Genomic DNA, 20,365 nt, shown 5'->3' with positions numbered 1-20,365 from the left:
TAGCTCTGTGTGGCATGAACACATCAGGGCATGTGATCCTGCTCCTTAGCCTCACCTGGGACTGGTTTCCTTTGCCCGTGGTATCACAGGTGAGGCTCTCCACCTTCCTGACCCAGGAGGAACCAAGCCCAAATAGGAGCAGAGCTGACAAACCAACCAGCTCCAAAGAGCGCTAATGGGGCCTCTTGCTGTAGCTGGCAGCTCAGAGGAAACTGTTCTTTCAAAGTGATGCTCTGAATTTCAGCGACTGCCCCATGGAGGAGTGAGTTTCCTGTTCTGTAGCAGAAGCTGTTGGTGGGGTGGCGGGACTGGGAGGAGACACCTCTGCCAACCTGTTTGAAGGTGGGTGCTTCAACTAGGCACCAGTGGCTTGAGCTGAAGAGGTGCTGAGCACCCACGACTCCCACCGACTTCACTGGAGTCCGTTTGGATCGAGACCCCTCGGATGCACCTCCTTGGATGCTGGCCCTGGCAGGTCCTCTCCTTCCTCGACATTTAGACCCTTCAGATACACTTGGGCTGCGATCATGTGGGTATCCTCGGCCATCTTCTACCAGAGTGACACCCATTTAGCATCTCTAATCTCCCTGTAGAAGGCAAACTTCCCAGCTCCCTGCTACTTGTCACTGGAGGCGCTGGAGGAGAAGAGGAAAGACTCCCAGCCAGGGTCCCAGCCGAGCCTTCCCAAGGATGGTGAGGTCTGCTGGCTTGAGACTGCTGGTGTGAAGAGGCCCTGCCCCTGGCCTCACCCTGCTGCAGTTTGCTCCTTCTTGACAAGAAGCTGGGGAAATACTTCCTCCCAGTCCACCCCCCCGCAACCAAACCTTTGGAAATCCTCCCGCAGGGAGTGTCCAAAGCAAGCCGGGCTGCCCAGGGCTCAATCCTGTGCAGTGTGGTGAAAGGTTCTTCTCCCACTGACGTCTCTGGGCACCGGGGGCACTGAGGCCTCAGCCCTTCGCACGCTCCCGCCCTTGTTCACCAGCCATGAGGAACAAAAGGCCATTAAATGAAATTCTGCCATGTACTTTGCATTACACCATGGCTCATCTATGCATTGCAAATAGCCGGACGCTTCCTCCTGGCTTGTGCTCCTAACACACTACCCTTCAGTGAGCCCTGCTGGGTGAGCCTGGCTTGCACTAGCTGCGAACTGCCCTCTGGCCCATGCATCTGTCCCAGTCCCTGCAGTGACTCCTGCTGGCAGGGACTAGAATTGTGCTTCCTTTGAGCTTCCAAACAGTGGTTGCTCCTGTACCCCACCCAGGGCCAGAGCTCGGTGTGTGTAAAGCAGCACAGAAGTTGCTCTGTTGATTTACACCCACCAAAGCCTGACCCATATTTGTAGTGTTTGTTAAATGCACGAAAGCAAATTCAATACCCTAGCGACGTAAAACAACAGAAAGGCTCTGAATGACTCGGGTGCTGTGCAGTTTTCTGGTGTTTGCCACATCAAAGGAGTGGGGTCGCTGGCGGTTTGCTGAAATCCTGGGGTGAGGTCTCTCTCTCTCTCTCTCTCTCTTGCACGCACAGAACAGCGATGGTCTATGGTTGTTACAAAGGCTGTTTGCAGGAGTGTGAGTGATCTGCTCTCCTTAGTGGGTGAGCGCCGGGGAGGTGGGTTGGCTGTTTGTGGTTAGGTGAAGATCTGTGACAGGAAGCTGCCTGCCAAACAAAATCAATGGAATTTCTTTGTACACGTCTGTGCTCCAGTTCTGGATCGCTGTTTGCAGCTTTCTGTGGAGGTGCTTGCCTGTGGGAATACCCCCGTTCTAGATCTCTGTGGTCACATTGTCATGGAGGCGCTTGCCTGTGGGGTTACCTGGATCTCTGCACTCAAGCGGTTCTGGAGCTGTATGTAGACGGGGGAGCCCAGGTCTGGATCTCAGCAGCTGAACTGCTGTGGAGGCTTGCACAGGGTGGGGTACTCAGATCTCTGCACTCAGCTTGCCGCGGAGGTGCATGCATGCTGGCTGCTGTCGTATTGCTGGGCTGCACTTTGGAAAATTTCGCCGCAGAACCGAGCCTAGATCATTAACAGTGATCGTTAATTCAATCAATCAGTCAAACCAAGGAAACCTAATAAACCCCAGCATTTCAGCTTGGCAGCTATGTGAGACCCCGTTGTGTTGTATCGAGAAGGGAGATCGGTCCAGGTGGAGTCTCTTTTGCTGTGAAAATGGGGAATTGTGAAGACCTCCCTCACACCCACAAACTCACTCCCGTGAGTGTAGCTACGGCCCTGGGAAAAGCCTTGCGTCTTTCCCAGCTTGGAGCCAGTTCACAGATAGGAAAGGCCAAATCTGAGGTCCCACAAAGCAGGCCAGGTGCCCCTCAGCACGGATCTCTCCTGATCCCCTCCCTGTGTTGCTCCCACCCACTAAACCAGTTCATGCAGGGGTCAAGGCGACTTGTGCCCCCCCCCACCCCTTTGTGACTCCTCCTGGTACTTTTTGCATCCTAACAGGAGGGCTACCAAATCCTCCATCTGGACTCTCTTTTTCTGGCAGGGGTGAAAGAGGGGCCATCTCCCTGCATGCCATTGGCTAATCCCCGGTAATCCCCGGCACGTGACGCCCCTGGGAGAGCTCGCGTTCCACAAACAGGTTGTCAGAATGAGGGCTGCTGCCCGTGATCCTGCTGCAGGGGTTGCTCACCCCAATGCTGAGGATCTGAGAGCAGAGTGCACCAGCTGGGGCCAGAAGAGATGGGGAAGGACCTCTGAGGCGGGAGGCTGGGGGGCATGGCAGGGCCGGCGAGGGCTGCCCGCAGCTGTGCTGGGTGGAGGAGGAGGTGATCCCAGGTAAGTGCCCCTTTCCAGCCTGGGACGGAGACTTGGAGCCAGCTCTGCAGTCAGGCATCCCAGCCAGGTGAGTGGCAGGACCGAGGTCCTGGGTTCCCATCTCTGCCTTCCTGCTGGGGTCCGCGGGGATGCTGGATCTGACAGTCCTTGGCATGCAGGGTCAGGAAGAGCTCGGAGGAGGGCCCTTGGCTAGACAGGCCTCTTGGTCCAACAGAGGCGCTCAGCTGCTTTAGGGCATGCTCCCGGCGAGGCTGATTGGGAAGGGGCTGTTTGTTGGGGGAGGGAAGGGGGCACTCTGGGCTGTGAGTCCACATTGGTTTGAGAGACAAATCCTGTTGTCGATTTGATTGTGACTCTGCATCGAGGCTGGGGACAAGCATGTCCTAAAACTGAATTAAACCTGACTTTCGGTGTCATTTCCTGGGGGCTCTTGCTGCCCATCTGTCTGTTTGGCTGCAGCCCCCTAGTGCCAGTTCCACCCCCCGCCCACTCTCCTCTATGAGATTCAGTTGTTGAGACCCGCCAACCAGCTACTGCACCTCTTCCCTTCGACGGGACTCCGTCACGTGCCAGCCAGTGTGGAGGGGTCCCAGGGAGACGCAGGCACTGGCTGGGAAGTCGGTGTCAGGCTAGCAAAGCTGAATGGCCATGTGAAAGGAGATGCAGCTAGCCCCATCCACGCTCCCCAGTGTCCTAGGAGCCTGCAGGGGACAAAGATTTGGGATCATGGTAAGAGAGCACAGCTGGGATTCCACCTCCAGCTCTGGGCACGTCGGGACTGGAAAGAGGCAGGTAAAATGAATCAGCTTCAGAGAAGAGGCACAAAAATGACCAAGGAGGCGGAGGGGTTCATTTATCTGGAAAGATTAAAAGAACTAAAGGCTCAGTTCTGCTCCCTGTTGCAATCAGTTGACTTTGGCAGCCCCAGGATCTGGTAGATAGGACGGGCTTGCCCCAGAGACACTGATCTGGCTATTTCGGAGCAACTTTCCTTAGGAATTTTCCCCATCTGCCCCTTTTCCTGAGTACTCCACTTAACTTGGTAGAGCAAGTCTGGACACACTGATTTGGCCTAGATATGGTCCAAGTTGACCTAGTCTAATGCGGTTCATCACTTGGCATTGCCTGAATTGACATGAGGTGCTTTTACCCACAATAAGAGCATCCGCTCCCAAGCTCACTCCAAAATAACAAAATCAATTCTATCCCCCCAGTGGTTATTTCAAAGGCCTGGCAAGAGGATAGATTTCCTGGAAAGCTCAGAGCTAGTTCTAAGTTCTCAACACTGATGCCTGGGCTGGATTTTCAGAAGAGCCCAGCGTCAATGGGCCTTATTTTGGTGCCTACATCTGGCCCTTCCGTGTGCATGAGTGTGAGAGACAATCACCGTCTCTGATCTGAGTCCGGAGAACAAGGGCCTGTAACTAGAAGAATTGAGGTGGACTGTCAGACAGGACTTCCCGACAGAGTGTGGAATAGCCACCCAAGGGAAGAGGGGATGCCCCAGAGCTGCAGACAATTATAACCAGACTGGATACAGCAGAAGAAAATTTTCACTGTATGGACCAGCCCTGCCCTGGCTGGAGGGATGGATCTGAGGAGTTCATTTTTATGAGCAAATACTCCCCCTCCCTTCTGCCCTGGTGGAGACTCCACTCCTCTGGCCCCCCTCCCTTTTCTGAATTTTTTTTTCTCATTTGCCCAGTGCAGAACTGATGATAATCCGTACGCTTGGTGTAAGCTGCACAGCTAGAAAGGCAGAGATGGCAGCTGTGTCATGCCGGCCCTGCGCCCATTGGGGGTTAAATTATCATTGGTGCTCCCTGCCTGCATTCTGTTCCCACAAGCACTTTCCACTGGCTTGCAGCCATAGCTTCTGTTTTCAGACTCCTTAGTCCCGGGGGCTAATGCTCCTGCCCGGCGTCTGCATGTCATGGTGTGCGTTAGCCATGCAGGCCGTCAGCTGTGAGATGTCATGGTGGGTCAGTGACCCGCTGGCATTGGGGTACTTTCCAGTGTCCTCTGCAGTCTTTTTAGGCCAAGACTTGTAAGAGTGCTGGCGGGGGGGGGGGGGGGGGGGGGGACGGGGAAGCCTCAGTCCAAGCAAATTTATCTACAGGGATGGACACGGGATAGAGAAAGGGATGGATGACGGACTGTGCCCAAGTTCTGGCATTGCAGGCTGCAGATTCTTTGGCCCTGATTCTCCATTGCCTTGTGGCCTATGCAGTTATTCCCCTGGGGCAAAATGAGCGCAGAGTGGCTGGAAAAAGGTTGCGAGCTCAGAGGGGGATCAGGCCTTTTGTGTTTTCTTCCTGCTGCACAGCACAAACTGCCCTTCCCGACTACCGCAGACCACCCCTAGCTGGCGCTAACGAGCCCCTGGCTGGAGATCCCAGTTAGCGTTTCCTTTGTGACCATTGGCCCTAGGAGTGAAGGGGAAGATCTAAAAAGAAGCGAACACACAGGGGTGTAGAGGGCCTTAGGGGCAGGGATGTTAGAGGTGGAAAGAATCCATCCCATGTCACCACAGATCACTGAGCCGGTTCCCTTCAGGTGCATCTGCTATTAAGCAACCACGCTTGATCTGAGCCACAGGGATCCACCCCAGTTAATTTAGCAGTGGGTGAGGATGCTGCATAGCCCGGATTCACTGTCGCCAACCCCATTGTGGTCCCTGGGGATCCCTGAGCTTGGTTCCTTGGAGATGACTGAGCCACTCGCAGGTGAGGCTGGTTAATTGCAGGCTGGGCCAGGGGCAAGAGAGAGAAAAACAGCGAGTGTGTAATTCGGCTGGAGAATTTGATTCTGATCAAGTTACACTAGATTTACCCCAGTGTAACTCCTTTGCTGTCAGGGGAGTTACTCCTGATTTACACCCGGAGATTCCAGCACTTTGCATTCGGGTCTGGATGTAGAGTATGACATGTGAGCCCCCTGTCTAGCTTCCTGATGAGTCTGATCTGAGCCCCCAGGGACAGTGAACCCCCCCCACCGGCCAGTGACTGCGTGGCCCCAGCCCCTAGTGCTGTAAGTGAGCAGTTTGCTCTTGTCCTCCTTGTGCCAGGCTCCCCCATGCTGTGGCCAGACTGAGAGGGGAGCGAGCGAGCGGCAGTGCGAGGGGAGCTCCACGTCATGCTGCAATGGCGAGAGGTGGATTTCCAGGAACGATGCACCTACATCGTGAAGGACCAGCCGTGCGAAATGCTCACGCGCCCCGACTTCCCTCGTGCACAAGCCTCCTTACCCCGAAACTTGGCCTTCCAGTGCAACAGCAGCCACAAGGTGAGTTGCAGGCACCAAGGGTTTGGCTGTTCCTGGGAGCCCTGGCCCAGGCAAGAGGCAATGGGACAAGAAGAGGGGCTCTGAGGTAGCCTTTGTGCCCCCTCCCCATTCCTCTAGGCAGATAAACTGCACGCTTGCAAGACACTTGTGCACATTCTCACATACATACACCCCCCCATGAACATACACGTGGACCTTGCTAGTGAACATGCGACTGTGCATACACACCTGCTCGTGCTCATATGCATGCATGCGAACGTACTAACACGTGCACACCCCTGCACATGCTCACATGCATCCACACCCATGCTCATGCTCACACATATCCACACCCGTGCTCCTGCTCACACACATACACATACCTGTGTGCACATGTAACGCTGACATACCACAGTCATCGGCAAGATCGAACCTGCTCATCACTTGCAATCTGCCACGCACGCCTATCGCACACCATCAGCAGGGGCACACCAGCAGGCCTGCACACAGATGGGCTGGCTCCCGTCTCTCTGCTTCCTGCGGGGAGAGATGAAAGCAGCAGGGGCTGGGCGGGTGCGGTCACAGCCGAAGGCGCCTGAGCCTCCTGAGTGTGACTGCAAGGGAGGAAGCTCCCAGGCAGGCCCCGCCAGGGCTGTATCTGCCTGTGGTATTCACCAAGTGTCAGCCTCTGGGCTTAGCTTCCTCCCATCAAAGCAGGAGATCGAGACTCAGCCACCAAGGCATTAACCTTCCCCTCCCTTCCAGCCCTCTCCGCCCTGCCGCCTGGCCTTCTAGAGGCAGGTGCCCAGCTGGTGGTGTGTGTGCGGGGCGTCATTCCCTTCCGACAGTGCTCAGAGCCCTAGGCCTGCGCCGCTGGCAGTGTGCCCATGTGGTGGTGGGGTGGCACGCCATGGCGGTGGGCAGCGTGGTTATGTCTCGCAGGCTCCCTGACTCTGATGCTCCCGTGCCCTCAGTGTTTAGGGTGACCAGATGTCCCGATTTTATAGGGACGATCCCAATTTTTGGGTCTTTTTCCCCTATATAGTCCCCTATTATCCCCCACCCCCTGTCCTGATTTTTCACACTTGCTGTCTGGTCACCCTATCAGTGTTAACCCTCTGCCTTCACCCAGGAAATGCCCTGAGAACTTGCCACCTTGTCTTTCTCTGTCCCCACAAAGGCCCAGGGGCATGTGGAGGCCCTGGCAGCTATCAAACCGGGGTGGGGGTGGGGGGGGCTGAGTACATCTCCCATCCCCGGGGTGTGAGCACTAGACCCTGCTGCCATTCCCAGGGAGTCGAAGGTAGCAGATTTCCAGGTGCCTAGCGCCAGCCCAGGGCATAGGCCACGCCTGGAGCTAGGGACAGGCAGAGTAGGGGGTTGGGGTGGGGAAGGGCATCTCCTGTGCTGGTGAGAACATGGGCCGGGTGGCTGCTCTGGGGGCAGGGGTGGAGGGCTGGGGGGCTGCTGCTGGGAAGGAAGGAAATGCAAAGGAGGAACGGTGTGAGTCGAGGGGGGAGTGAAGGTTCTGAGGAGCTGGGAAAGGCAGAGAGCAGAGGAAGTGAAAGGGAGGGAGCAGGGACATTCCTAGCAGCTGGGTCAGGCTGGGGTTTTCCTTCAGGGTCAGGCTGTCCCGGGTGGAAGGGGTGAGCTAACCAGGCCTGCACACAGATCTGAGCAAGGACAGGCTGGGGTTTTCCTGCGGGGTCAGGCTGTCCTGGGTGGAAGGGGTGAGCTAACCAGGCCTGCACTGGGATCCGAGCAAGGACAGGCTGGGGTTTTCCTGCGGGGTCAGGCTGTCCCAGGTGGAAGGGGTGAGCTAACCAGGCCTGCACTGGGATCCGAGCAAGGAAAGGCTGGGGTTTTCCTGCATCTCCCGTGGGAGAAAGGCCCCAGTGTATTACACCAGACTTGCTAACGCAGCTGGGGCAGGAGGTGCACTGATGTGCCCGGCTCGGATAGGTTCCGGTGGGACGCTCCCATGGGCTGGAGTTCCTCTGCCACCCGGTGATAGTCCTGGGCATGCCAAGCCAAGCCGACGGGAGCCTCACGCAGCTTGGGCCCAACCAAGTCAAAGGGCAAAATTACCATGGAGTGAACTGGGCCAGGCCCCCCATCGGCCTCTTCCAATACCCTCCCCCCTGCCTGGGCAGGTGCCCCTCCCTCCTTGCAGCCGTGCTCACCCCGTGGAGCCCACATGGGCTGTGGGCGCTTCTGGTTCCCAGGCTAAAAGGAGGCGACTGACCAAGCTTGGCAGTCCCATTGTGCAGCGAGCACGTGGCTGGTGGGGGAAGGGGAGGGAGCTGCGGGGTGGGGAGGGAAAGAAGGGGCAATGAGTCATAGTGACAAGCCGGGGTGAGATATTAGCCAGACCCCTCCTGGTCCCCCACCCCTGAGCCTGGCCCCACTCCTCCCCTGCCCCCAGCCCCGCTGCCTGCTCTGCCCGATCCATGGGTCCGCAGCTGGGAACCCACCAGGGGAGCGCTCTGATTAACACATATGCCTGCTCCTCTTCCCGGCTCTCATGTGCTGGGGGCTAGGGAGGGTGGGGCGCTGCTGGATCGGGAGCAGGAGGAGGAGGAGGAAGGGGAGAGATGGGGGATGGGGAAGCAGAGCAGAGGACAAACTTCCCCCCTGTACAATCTCCGTCCAATGTGGAGGAAATCCTCCCCGCTCTGTGCACCCAGGGGCAGCCCAGGAGAGGGTGAAGGGAACAGGGCTGAGGAACGGAACGCTGGTCAGGAATGAGCCAGAGGGAGGGTGCGGCAAAGGCAGGGGATTCGACTCCCACGCTGCCCATTTGCTAGGCTGGAGGGGCAGCTTTCCCCACGCCAGCTGCCTTTGCAGGCTCCTCTTGCATGGCCGCTGCGTTTGCTGGTGGCCGATGCTGAGGCCACGAGTGCCTGCCCTCGCCCAGCGGGAGGAGGCAGAGGAGGGTGCGTTCGTGCAATGAGCCAGCTACAGGCACGAGCGGCCAGATCCCAGTCCAAACCCCTCGCGGTGTGGGCCTGCTGGCAGTTGGAATTCCTCCTCGGCCCATCGCACAGGCAGAGTTTTCATCCAGCCCTTGTATGTCACCAGCCTTTGGGCCGAGGGAAGCCAGATCCGGCTTGTTCCAGCCCAGGCCCGTCTCTGGGCCTGCTGGAAGAGCCACACTGCCCCGTGTGCAGCCATCTCCCGTCGTGGCAGGACTGAAGGTGTCTCTGGGTGTAGCAAGACTGGAGTGTTTTGGGGGGGGCTTTGGGGTTCTTTGGGAGGCTCTGGCCCCAGGAAGGGGCAGCAGGAGCCAGTTCCTGACACTCTGATGGGAATCAGAAGAACTTTCATTCACAGTCTAACGTGGCTGATCTGTCCTGATTTCCGCCCCCCTCTTAAGCATCTGCCTAATCCCGTTTAGGGATTAACGTGTCAGGGCCCTGGGCTAATTAACGCCAAACCAATCCCACAGACTGTGCTGTCCAAAATCTGGTCTCCTCACCTGGGTTGCACTGGAGGTGACGGCGAGACCTGCCACAGGGGAGTTGGGAGGTGGCAGGGGGGCTTGGGCCATAGCTGTGCTGCAGTGATGGGAGAGTGCACGGAGCGTATTGCATGGGGAAAGGGGGATGGCTGTGTGTGTGTGTGTGTGTGTGTGTGTGTGTGTGTGTGTGTGTGTGTGTGCGCGCGCGCGTGCGCGCGCGGTAGGGGGTAGTTTCGGGGTATATGTATGTGTCAGGAGTGCATCAAGATTCAGGGACCAAGGAGGCTTCTGGGATGTTCCCTGGAGCCCTTTCCCAGGCGTGGGAGGAGGGCTGGCCAGTGCTGACTGCATGCTGGTGCCCCTGCAGGTGGTGGCGGTGCTGAGCCGAGAGTACATCCCGCCGGGCACGCGCTTTGGGCCGCTGGTCGGGGAGGTGTACACCAAAGAGAACGTCCCAAAGAACGCAGACAGGAAGCACTTCTGGAGAGTGAGTAACAGCTCCCTCCTAGGCCAGCCGGGAGGGTGAAGGAGTCGGTGTGTTCTCCACAGCCCCGAGGCCGTCACCTCCGAGGGCTTTCACCCACTGCTCAGGGCTATCTGTGCAGCCTTCCTCCTAGACGTGTCTCTGCTCCTGGCAGCCAGCCAGAGCAGGCGGCTTCCTGCGAGGGTGGAAGGCTGCTCTAACAATCAGCTACCAAGGGTGCCCGGAACGGAGACAAGCAGCACCCTCCCTAGAAGGCTTGGGTCACCAGCACTGAGACAGTCGGCTTCTGCCAGGCCCTCTGCTCCTCCCAAGCCCTGCTCAGCTCCACTGGCCCCAGCCTGTCCTATTCCAGGACTCCATGCCTCCTGCCAGTCGCCTGCCAGGTTCTCTGGGGGCAGGCTGGCTCAGCGTGGGGGTCAGTGCCTGGGAGAGAGAGTCACTGGCATCTTTCCAGAGCTGGGCACAGTGTGGTCCTGCCTCTAGCACAGTCTTTGGAAGACACTCCAATCAGGGAACCTGTCACGGAGTCACCGGGCGATGCTCTGGAACTGCTCCCCACAAAGCCAGTCAGGACTTTGGGGAGCCTCCTCTCCCTTGGAGCAGACTTGTTCAGGGCAAGAAGCTCACATGGCTTCACCTCCTGGGTCTCTCCTTGGAGCATTCAGCATCCTCTGCCCCTCCATGCGCTTCCCACAGCGAGCCCACCCCAGCGGGGTCCTGGGGAAGCCACAGGGTCCTGCACCCCCACTTCGCAGTCAGACGTGACTCTCAGCCAGCCAGTAAAACAGAGGTTTATTCGATGACAGGAACAGGGTCTAAAACAGAGCTTGTAGATACAGCGAACCGGACCCCTCGGCCGGGTCCATTCTGGGGGGCAGTGAACCAGACCCCCCACGTCTGCACTTCACTCCTCGTCCCCAGCCAGCTCCAGACTAACCACCCCTTCCAGCCCCTCCTCTCTGCTCAGCCCTTTCCTGGGCCAGGAGGTCACCTGATCCCTTTGTCTCCAACACCTTCAGCTGGCACCTTTGCAGAGGAGGGGCCCAGGCCATCAGTTGCTAGGAGACAGAGTGCCAGGCATTTAGGTGCACTGGCCCTTGCTCTGCAAGATACTTAAGAACTGCCTTGGGGACACTGAGGCACCAACACAGTATTCAGAGAAAACATTAAGAACATTCTCAGTTCATCACAGAACCTCCTTGCGGGAAGGTTTTGCTATCTCCAGAGCGCTCTGCCTCCATCCCCAGTCTGGTCCCCCAGCGCCATAGCTGGGCCTTTGGGGGCACTGCCTTCCGCTCATGTAGCCATATAGGCTGGGATCTCATGGCTGCCAGGGAAGAGTCCAGGGAACGCTATACAGTGTTGCCGGAAGCAGTGTCTCCGCGAGCAGCTGCTGTATTGATGCCCCAGCATGCTGTTGGGCAGACAGTGTGGCTGAGGAGAATGCGTCACATCTGGGTGCCTTTGTGTGTCCTGACCAGAGCCCCTCACCTGGCCAGGGTCTGGAGTCCATCCGGGGGCTGCTGGTTAAGGATGTATCTGCAGCTCCAGCCGCCACACCTGAGCTACCTCTGGTTCCGGAGCCATGAAGCCACAGCCGGGTGTGCTTCAGCGGCAGTACAAACCTTGGCTCCTTGTTTGCAGGGCCAGCCTGTGCTGAAGGGCTGCCACGACTTCACTGCTCCAGTCCCTGGGGCTAAAGCTAGCTTGGAACGTCTGCCCGAGCTGGGGTCATGTCCTGTGCCCACAAGACCAACGTCCTCTGAGTGACCATTTGCTCTTGTATTGCATCTTCCTTCAAAACACTTTACATACATGAGGGAATTAAGTCTCTCAGTCCCTAGTGCAAGGTGGAGCAGTATGGCTAGCCCTCCTTTACAGATGGGGAAACTGAGGCATGGAGCAGGAAAGTGATGCAACTCTGGCAGGCACAGCAACAGAACTCGGGAAGGGAGCCCCCCTCCCCCATCCCTGTCCTGTGCTCTCACCATTAGACAACCCTGCCCTAGGTTATTTACACAGAGTAACCCCTCCCCGTGCCCAGAGGAGGGGAACTTTTGCTGGTCAGACTGCAAGCAAAAGCCCCTTTCTGCATTCCCCATCTGTGCTGGGAATTTCGGGTGGCCGTCAGCGTGCCTCAGTGCTTGCTGGGGAGTGTTTGGGTTTGGGTTTTTTTTTTTTTTATTGCTTTGGTTCGTTTTTCTTGTTTCTTAAAAGGAAATAATCCCATGGCTGCGAGCCAGCCAGTACTTAGCCCTCTGGCCTTTGTCAGCTCTTCCTGCTCTTCAAAGCACCAGGAAGCACTCAGCTGTTTGCCTCCCAGAGCGACAAGGAGAATGGACCAGCCCTTTCTGGGCCCCTGCCCAAGCCCTCCTGCCGGGAGGCAGAACCGAGCCTGGTGCCAAAAAGGCCACAGAGGAGAAGGTCGAGGCTGCTGAGTTTGAAACCAAAACTCTCCCCACATGGGGTGATGTCAGCAGGGGCTGGGATAAAGCTCCTCTTGTGCCAAGTTCTCTGGTAGTGACTCATGAGAACCCCACAGGGAGAGAGATCACAGACGGTGTGGCAAGTATTTGGGACCTCATCACGCTCAGCAGCTGGTCACGGTGCAGACGCTCCACGGCTGAGGTGCTCAGAACATTGGTTCTTACAAGCTTTTTGAGCTGGACCTGTTTTTGCGGAGGGTCCTCTGGGGCTGACCCCGGGCAGCGAGCGGTTGGCTTTGTGTGAAAGCGAAAGGAGCAGCTGTGTTCCAGTGGATGGAAATCCGGGCTGGGGACAGTCAGGACTCCTGGGTTCTGTTCCTGACTCTGGGAGAGAGCTCACTGAACTTGCAGCTGGGAGCCAGGACTCCTGGGTTCTCTCCCATGTGGACCTGACACGGAGCAAGTCACTTCCCTCCTCTCTACCTCAGCATCCTGTGTCTGTTAAACAAAACTAGGTGACTCTGTGCCCTACAGCTCAGCTCATCACCCTCAGTGACAAACCTAGTGGGCACAACCCAGGAGGCCCCAGAGGCAGCATAAACCTCCTGACAGATGCACCGGCAGGGGATGCTCATTTCGCTAAGTGCCCCCAGCTGTGTGGCTAACCGGACTGTCTCTTCCCTTCTGCCTCCTACAGATTTACACCCCGGGGGGTGAGCTTCACCATTTCATCGACGCCCGTGACCCCCGCCGCAGTAACTGGATGCGCTACGTCAACCCCACCCCTGATGCCCCAGCCCAGAACCTGGTGGCCTGCCAGAATGGCCTGGAGATTTACTTCTACACCCTGAAGCCCATCGTGACAGGTGCCGAGCTCCTGGTATGGTACAACCACGAGTTCGCTGAGCGCTTGCACTGCCCGCTGCCGGGGGAGCTGGCCGAGGAGCTCGGTGAGGAGCGTCTGGGGGCAGGGTCTTGGGGTGGCTGGTGTGCCTCTGTATCTGAGATGTACTGCAGCCCCAGAGAGAGTCTGGCTGTAATGGGGGCTGTGCCCCGAAGGAGGGGGTGGTGTGTGGGGTTGTGCACGTGTGTCTGCTATCCTGCACATGTCTGGGTTCGCACAGAACTCCTGCCAGTTAAGCCAGACCCATGGATAGCACATACTCTGCTCTGGAGCTCAGCTGATCACAGGAGCACCAGCTCACTAGGGCTGTGACTGGGTGCCAGCCCAGCCCTGAATCTTGATTGTGGGTGGGTGTGGAGGTGAGCTCCAGGTGCCAGCTGATCCCCAGTGAAATAGGGGAGGGACATCAAGTGCAGGTGAGTTTTCTGCAAGGGAGGGAGGAGTAGAGGCAGGTCTGGTCCCCCAGGTGATGGAGTGACAGGGGAGCAGGCAAGGTTGAAGGGCGCAGGCTTCCAGCCCGGCTTTCCTCTCCATGCATATGCACGGCTGCTTCCAGGGAAACAGACAACCTTCGCTGAACCAATGTTGATCTTCCAATCAGGGTTCAGCCTGAGTCTGGGCCAGTTCAATCCTTATTTCACCCAAACTGACCTGTCCATCTCTAGTAATCTAGTAATCTCTGGCCATCTCTAGTCATCGGCCTCGCTCCAGGCCATCTAAGGAGCTGTCATGAAAAGTGAATTTAGCGCTGGTGAAAGGCGTGGGGGGTGCAGCTGGTCCCACAAGGGTGGAAATTTCACCCGCAACCTGCGGTCTTGGGAGATCACCATTGGCGATGATGGGATTTCCACCAGATGGAACTCAACTGCCTCAGGACAGGAGCTGGGTTCTGTCTATACGGCAGGCTCAGCTGCAGGGCTCCGAGGACTTGTCTGCATTTAAAGTGTCTCAGGCACTTGGAGCCTGGGATGGGAGCATAGGATAGGATATGAATAAACAGCCAGGTAAATCAACAGTCACTCACAGTGCCTGGATGGAAGGGGTGGGGGTGGGATTAGCCTGCCAATGACTCTTCCTGGCAAAGCCAGTACCCAGACATGTGTGGTAACGTGCACTTGCTTCTTTCTCTCCAGAGCACGATGGTATCTGGAAATCTACCGCAAAAGCCCCCACCACACCGGGGCCTCAGCCACCACACGGGGGCTCGGCCGCCAACCCAAACCTCACAGCTAAGCTCACAAAGAACAAGGAGGAGGCAGAGGGCGATGAAGATGAGAGCGATGACGTGGAGGCGCTGGACAGGGGCCTGCAGCCGAGCCCAGCAGGATGCCGACACATGGCGTTGGATAGGCAGCTCCCCCAGGAAGCCAAGCAGTGGTCCCTGGGGCTTAGCCCTTTCCCCAATTTCCCTGGCAAGGAAGGGGCGCCTGAGAAGTCCAGCCCTCCATGCCAAAGCGCCGCGAGCCCCAGGAACCAGCCAGTCCTCAACTGCTGCCCGTACGGCCCAACTACCTCGCTGTGCAAGGAGCTGCAGCGCTGCCTCAGCAGCCTTTACCCCTCCTGCCCTCTGTATTTGCCAATGGGCCACCTGCCCCAGCCATATCTTTATGCCTGCAGCACCATCCCTGCCCACTACCCCCAGTTTGCGCTGCCCCCCCACGCCGCGCCCTTCCTGCCAGCACCGCCCATGAGCAGGGTGGGGGAAGTCCCTCTCTTGGGGTTGCCTTTGCAGGAGCCGCAGGTATACGCCCGTGCCTGGGGAGATGGAACATCTCCATCCTCAGGCCTCTACGCGACTGTCTTACCTCATGGAAAACAGGAAGCCCACGAGCTCCGGAAGCCGCAGGATGTTTTAATCTCCCTCCAAAGCGGCGCTTTCTCCTTTCCAGGCTTGGACTTTGGACCAAAGCAGTATTCGTCCCCTGCCGGGGGCACCTCATATGCCTCTGAAGTTCAGCAACAGAAACCTACCTCCCTGCTGGCCCACCCACTGGAGGCCCTCAACCTCAGCACACCAAAGTTCTGCCCGCCGGCCGGCCGCCTGGGCACCACGCCCGTGCCCTACCCTCTGAAGAAGCAGAACGGCAAGATCAAATACGAGTGCAACATCTGCACCAAGAGATTCGGGCAGCTCTCCAACCTCAAGGTACCAAAGGGCCACCTCGGGCCACTCTCCCACCCTCCTCTGTCAGCAGCAGCCTCACCCCTCCCGACCCACATCGCCTCTTCAGAAGCAGCATGGTCTAGTGGCTAGGGCACTAGTCTGAGAGTCTGGAGACCCGGGCTGTATTCCTGACGCTACCTGCCAGTCACGTCCCTGCTCTGTGCCTCAGTTTCCCCATCTGTCAAATGGGTATAAATGATACTGACTCACCTCTGCTTTGAGTACTGTGGAGGAAAAGTACCTCCTCATTTGGTAAATACCCTCCTGTGCCTCTTCCTTAGTCAGTCAGTCTCAAACCCTCTCAGCAGCTTTACAGCAGGGGTTCTCAAAGTGGGGTTTGGGAATCCCTGAGGGAGTCACAAGGTTATTACATGGGGGGGTCGCAAGCTGTCAGCCTCCACCCCAAACCCTGCTTTGCCTCCAGCACTTATAATGGTGTTGAATATATAAAAAAGTGTTTTTACTTTATAAGGGGGGGGGTCACACTCAGAGGCTTCTATGTGAAAGGGGTCACCAGTACAAAAGTTTGAGACCCACTGCTTTTGAGTCACGTCTCACCCACCCTCTAGGTCTCCAGTCGCAAATCATTATGGCTGAAGATGTTCAATTATGTTAATAGCCAGACATTGGGTTACCCAGGATCGTGTTTCATGGGTGGGCTTCAGTCTCAAGCTGATCAGGATGCCCATGATGAATACGGGTGGGGTCTGGGAGGACGTCACTAGAGTCCCTTCAGATGTCTTTGCCCTTCCCCTGTGTTATCTCAGCAGCTCGGGGCAGGTTCCCTGTCCTGGAGCTGGCACCTGGATCACATGGCAGGAGAATTTTCCCAGGCTCTGTCTCTCATTAGCACAGCACAGCCCGGATGCGGGGAGCCAGGATGTTCCCTGTCTTGCCTCAAAAGTTCCAGGCAGGAGGGAAGAGCCAGCCCAGGAAAGGGCCCCCCCTCTTGGTCAGGGAGGCTCCCCCATTATCCCTGCTCATCCATCCCCCAGATGAAGGGAGCCCAACTCAGAGGGACAGTCGCCTTTCGGAGCAAGAGGCTTCATTGCCTAATGGAAATGTCTCTTGCTTCTCCTTTGATCTCTCGCTTTTCTCAAACCCCTGACCTCTTCCCATGGTCTGTCTTTCTTTCTTTCTCTCCCCACCCCTGCCCTGCCCCCTGCAGGTCCATCTGCGGGTTCACAGTGGTGAGAGACCTTTTCAGTGCCACATCTGCAAGAAATGTTTCACTCAGCTGGCTCACCTGCAGAAGCACCACCTGGTGCATACGGGCGAGAAGCCTCACGAATGCCTGGTAGGTGACACTCCCTCCTTCCTCCTGCTAAAGGCCCCAGTGCTGGAAAAGGGGCCCCCGGGTCCATCGGAGCTCGTGGCGGCGTGGGGGCGGTTGACTCTGAGATCTGAGAGTGTGGGGCACTGTCCATTGGGGCAGCCTGATGAAGTGGTATCGAAGGAGGGGCAATGGCATCAGCATGGGGGGCAGAGACCCAGTGGGGACTTGGTTGCTAGGCAGTGGGAGGGTGGATAATGGCTGTCAGGGGGACGAGGACTCAGCTGGACACGGAGCCCAATGCACAGGACCAAGTTCTGCCCTGGGCTGAGTGAGCCCAGCTCCATTGACTGGGCTGGAGTCGCCCTCAGCAAGGCTGAGCCCGGGGGCTGTGGTGGCTGGCAGGTGGCCAGCCGTGGGTCTGACACGAGTCCGTCCGCCCCTCCGCAGGTCTGCCACAAGCGCTTCAGCAGCACCAGCAACCTGAAGACCCACCTGCGGCTGCACTCGGGCGAGCGGCCGTACCAGTGCCGCCTGTGCCACTGCCGCTTCACCCAGTACGTCCACCTCAAGCTGCACAAGCGGCTGCATGAGCGCAAGCGCCCGCACCGCTGCCCCAGCTGCCCCAAGACCTACATCCACCCCTTCAGCCTGGCGCTGCACCGCCGCGGCTACTGCCCGCTGGCCCCCGGCGCCGCCGGCCCCCCCGCCCAGCTCGGCCACTTCAACGCCATGATCGACCACTTCGACTTCAGCCTGGACACCGAGCGCCTGGAGGGGGAAGGGGCCGACCCCGCCCGGGCTCCCGGGCTCCTGGAGAATCTCATCCTGAGGGAGCTGGAGACAGGCAGGCGTGGGCAGCTCCCCAGGGACAAGGGCCCCTGCTCGCCTGGCCTCCACAAACAGCTGCCACTCCTGCCCCTGCCCCTGCCCCACTACAGTGTCTCTGTCAAGCAGGAAGCCTTCCCACTGCAGCCGGCCTGAGCTGCTCGCTCTGCTGGGACTGGACTGGATGCCATGCCCATTGGTTGCCTTTGGCTAGCTGTGGTCTCCTGGCCTCCTCTGGGCCAGGGCTAGGCAACCGACGAAGCCCTTACAGACTCCCGTGGGCTCTGTAGCTTCTCCTCCGGGTCCCACAACCCAGCCCTGGGTGCCAGGACCTGGGCTGGGGTACAGAAGCCTGGGATTTTGATAGGGGTCACGGATGTGTCTGCAGGGTGAAGCGGGTGCCAGGGAGCTGTGAGTGTCACCTCCTGCTCTGCAGGCAGTGCTGGGAGGGGGCTTTGTTTCTCTCACTGGCCTCCCCAGTCTCAGCACTGACCGGGGGGGCTGACACCTGGGCTTTAAATGAGCTCCAGCCCCGTAGCAGCACCCTCAGCCTAGGGGCCTGTAGGATGCCCTGCAGGGACCCAGGGAAAGCATGGACAGCCCAGCCCAGCCCAGCCCTTCCCTGGGTTCCTGGGATCTCTCTCCAGGTCACGGGTAAGGTGCAGGCCAAGACTCACTCTGTCCCAGAACTTGGGAGCTGCCCGGTCTGCCCGGTCTGGGTTATCTCCCTACCACGCCCACCAGGAGGCTTGGGTGGCAGGAACCTGGGCTGGCCAGGAACCAGCTCCGGTCAGCTCTGCCATCCCAGTGGGACCTGATTTCCTTCAGCACCACAGTGGCTTCCAGGCCCCAGGCCTTATATAGAGTTACCAAAAACTGGTATCCGCCAAGCCCATCCCAGCTCCAAAGCAGCCTCAGTGCCTGAAGGGGGCTCCTGCAGTCTCCTCTCCTGACCTCCGGGGTCACAGCCTGGGAATCTGCGATGAACCCTCCAAGTGCCACGTCTGGTCGTGCCCACGGCCCCTGGGGGTGCAATCCAAGTGACGCGAAGGTACAAACCAAGGGGCTCCTCTCTCTGGTCTATGGAATGAGCTTTAACCTCTCAGGTCCCCCACCGTGCCTGTGGCGTGGCGGTGTATAGGAGCAAGACTTCACTCCGTCTATAGAAAGCTTTAATCTCTCCAGTGCCCCTCGTGGGGGCAGGGAGCTGCACTCAGTACGAGCCAGGGACCCCAGCCTGGCCTATGGAAAGAGCTTTAACTTCTCATGTGCCCCCCCACCCCATCTCGGGCTGTGACTCGGGCTGTGACGCACTTCCTGGTCTGTGACCTTCTCAGGTATCCCCGATGGGGCCCCCACCCTTGCATTTGTCTGTGCCCTGTTTTTTTTATTTCTTTCTCAGCCGGCTGCAACCCTGGCTTGGGCCTTTGTGTATGTCTCAGGCCATTTGCTGGCGTAGAGTGCAGCCATGGAGGGCGTGAGAAAGTGGGGCCAGCGGGGGCCTGATCCTGGGGGCAGGAAGGTGGCACCTGGGGTGGGGGGACATTAAGCCCATGCCCACGTTCTGCACCTGTTAGCGGCTAGATTTCTGTCTAGTGCAGCCCCCCTGGGATATCTGCCCAGCCCTATGGGATAGGTTGGGCCCTCCAGCCTAGATCACCCCATGGGACACCCCACTACTTTCCTGCTCCCCACTCACCGGTCTGTCTCCTCACCCCATAGCTCCTTCGCATCCTTTCTCCAGCACCCTCCATGGCCAGCAGCCTGCCTGCATGTTTCATGTTAGACCTGCTACTCTTCACTCCTGTATCCCCCTTGCATTCTACCCCCTGCCTCTGCACCTCCTGATACCCTTCGTCCTCTATATCCTTCCTAGCTGCAGGCCTGGCCCTTCACTCCCTGCCCCCTGGTACCCACTGAGCTCCCTCCACAGCCTGCAAGCCAGGGCAAGTCACATACCACTCTGGAGCCCACAGACAGACCCCACCTCAGGTGCCACAGCAGAAATGTCTGCTGATCGGAAACGCCCGGGAAATGGAAGGGGCCAGGGCTGGGGATTGTGATTCCGATGTTTCTAGTCAATAAAACTTCCTGCCTTTGTACTTTTAAAAATTTCTCTGAGGAACAAACTTGTTCTCTGGGGCCTTTTGGTTTCCATGTGTCTGTGCAGAGGCCTTGGCTACCCAAGGAGTAGGTTCTGGGGAGCTGTATTTCCACAGGGATGCCTGAGCTCTCTTCAGGCCAGAGGTCTCCTCCTCCAAAATCCCCAACCACTGACCAATAGATTCTTCACAGCCACAGGTGGTCAAGGCCTGGCCACCGGGCAGTAATATAGCCCATCAGGCACCTCTTCAACTTCAATACAGACGTGTGGCCTGCGTGGATGACCGCCTCCAGCATGCCACGTTGCATGGCAGGCCAACAGCAATCAGCCATACATCAGAGTACCAGCTGATTGCTGCAAGGGTCAGGAAGGAATCTACTTTTAGCTGGCATTTAGTGTTGCGTGGTTACCACCCCCTTCCTCTAAAGAATTGGACTGTGACTGCTGCCAGGGGCAGGATACTGGTTAAGGTGGACCAATGTTCTGATCTGCTATAGCAAGCAGTCGATGATGGAGAGGTTGGAAGAGGTAACTGGGTTGGGACCCAGATCTCCTGGGTTCCTTTCTTGGTTATGCCGTTGAGCCAGTCACTGGCCTTGGGCCAGTCACTTTACCTCTCTGTGCCTTGATTTTTCCACTAGTAATATGGGCATAATGT

The 20,365-nt window shown here is 57.9% G+C and overlaps 1 protein-coding gene across 1 annotated transcript; it reads left to right on the top strand.

The window, feature by feature from the left end:
- Positions 1-5,507: 5,507 nt before the first annotated feature.
- On the top strand, positions 5,508-19,691 carry ZNF683 (zinc finger protein 683). The gene is made up of 7 exons (XM_050932694.1): positions 5,508-5,526; positions 5,895-6,085; positions 9,892-10,011; positions 13,132-13,384; positions 14,472-15,484; positions 16,671-16,799; positions 17,226-19,691. The coding sequence occupies exons 1-7, from the start codon at positions 5,508-5,510 to the stop codon at positions 17,757-17,759; spliced, it is 2,259 nt and encodes a 752-aa protein (XP_050788651.1). The 3' UTR covers positions 17,760-19,691.
- Positions 19,692-20,365: the final 674 nt, after the last annotated feature.

Source organism: Gopherus flavomarginatus, chromosome 22 (assembly GCF_025201925.1).
Source record: "Gopherus flavomarginatus isolate rGopFla2 chromosome 22, rGopFla2.mat.asm, whole genome shotgun sequence".
NCBI classification, from domain to species: domain Eukaryota; kingdom Metazoa; phylum Chordata; order Testudines; family Testudinidae; genus Gopherus; species Gopherus flavomarginatus.
This window is presented reverse-complemented; position numbering and strand designations above follow the sequence as displayed.

Bases quoted from the DNA above. Each gene is read 5' to 3' on its own strand.
- ZNF683 (XM_050932694.1), top strand. The intron at 6,086-9,891 runs GTGAGTTGCAGG...GTGCCCCTGCAG, and splicing joins AGTGCAACAGCAGCCACAAG to GTGGTGGCGGTGCTGAGCCG. The intron at 13,385-14,471 runs GTGAGGAGCGTC...CTTTCTCTCCAG, and splicing joins GGAGCTGGCCGAGGAGCTCG to AGCACGATGGTATCTGGAAA.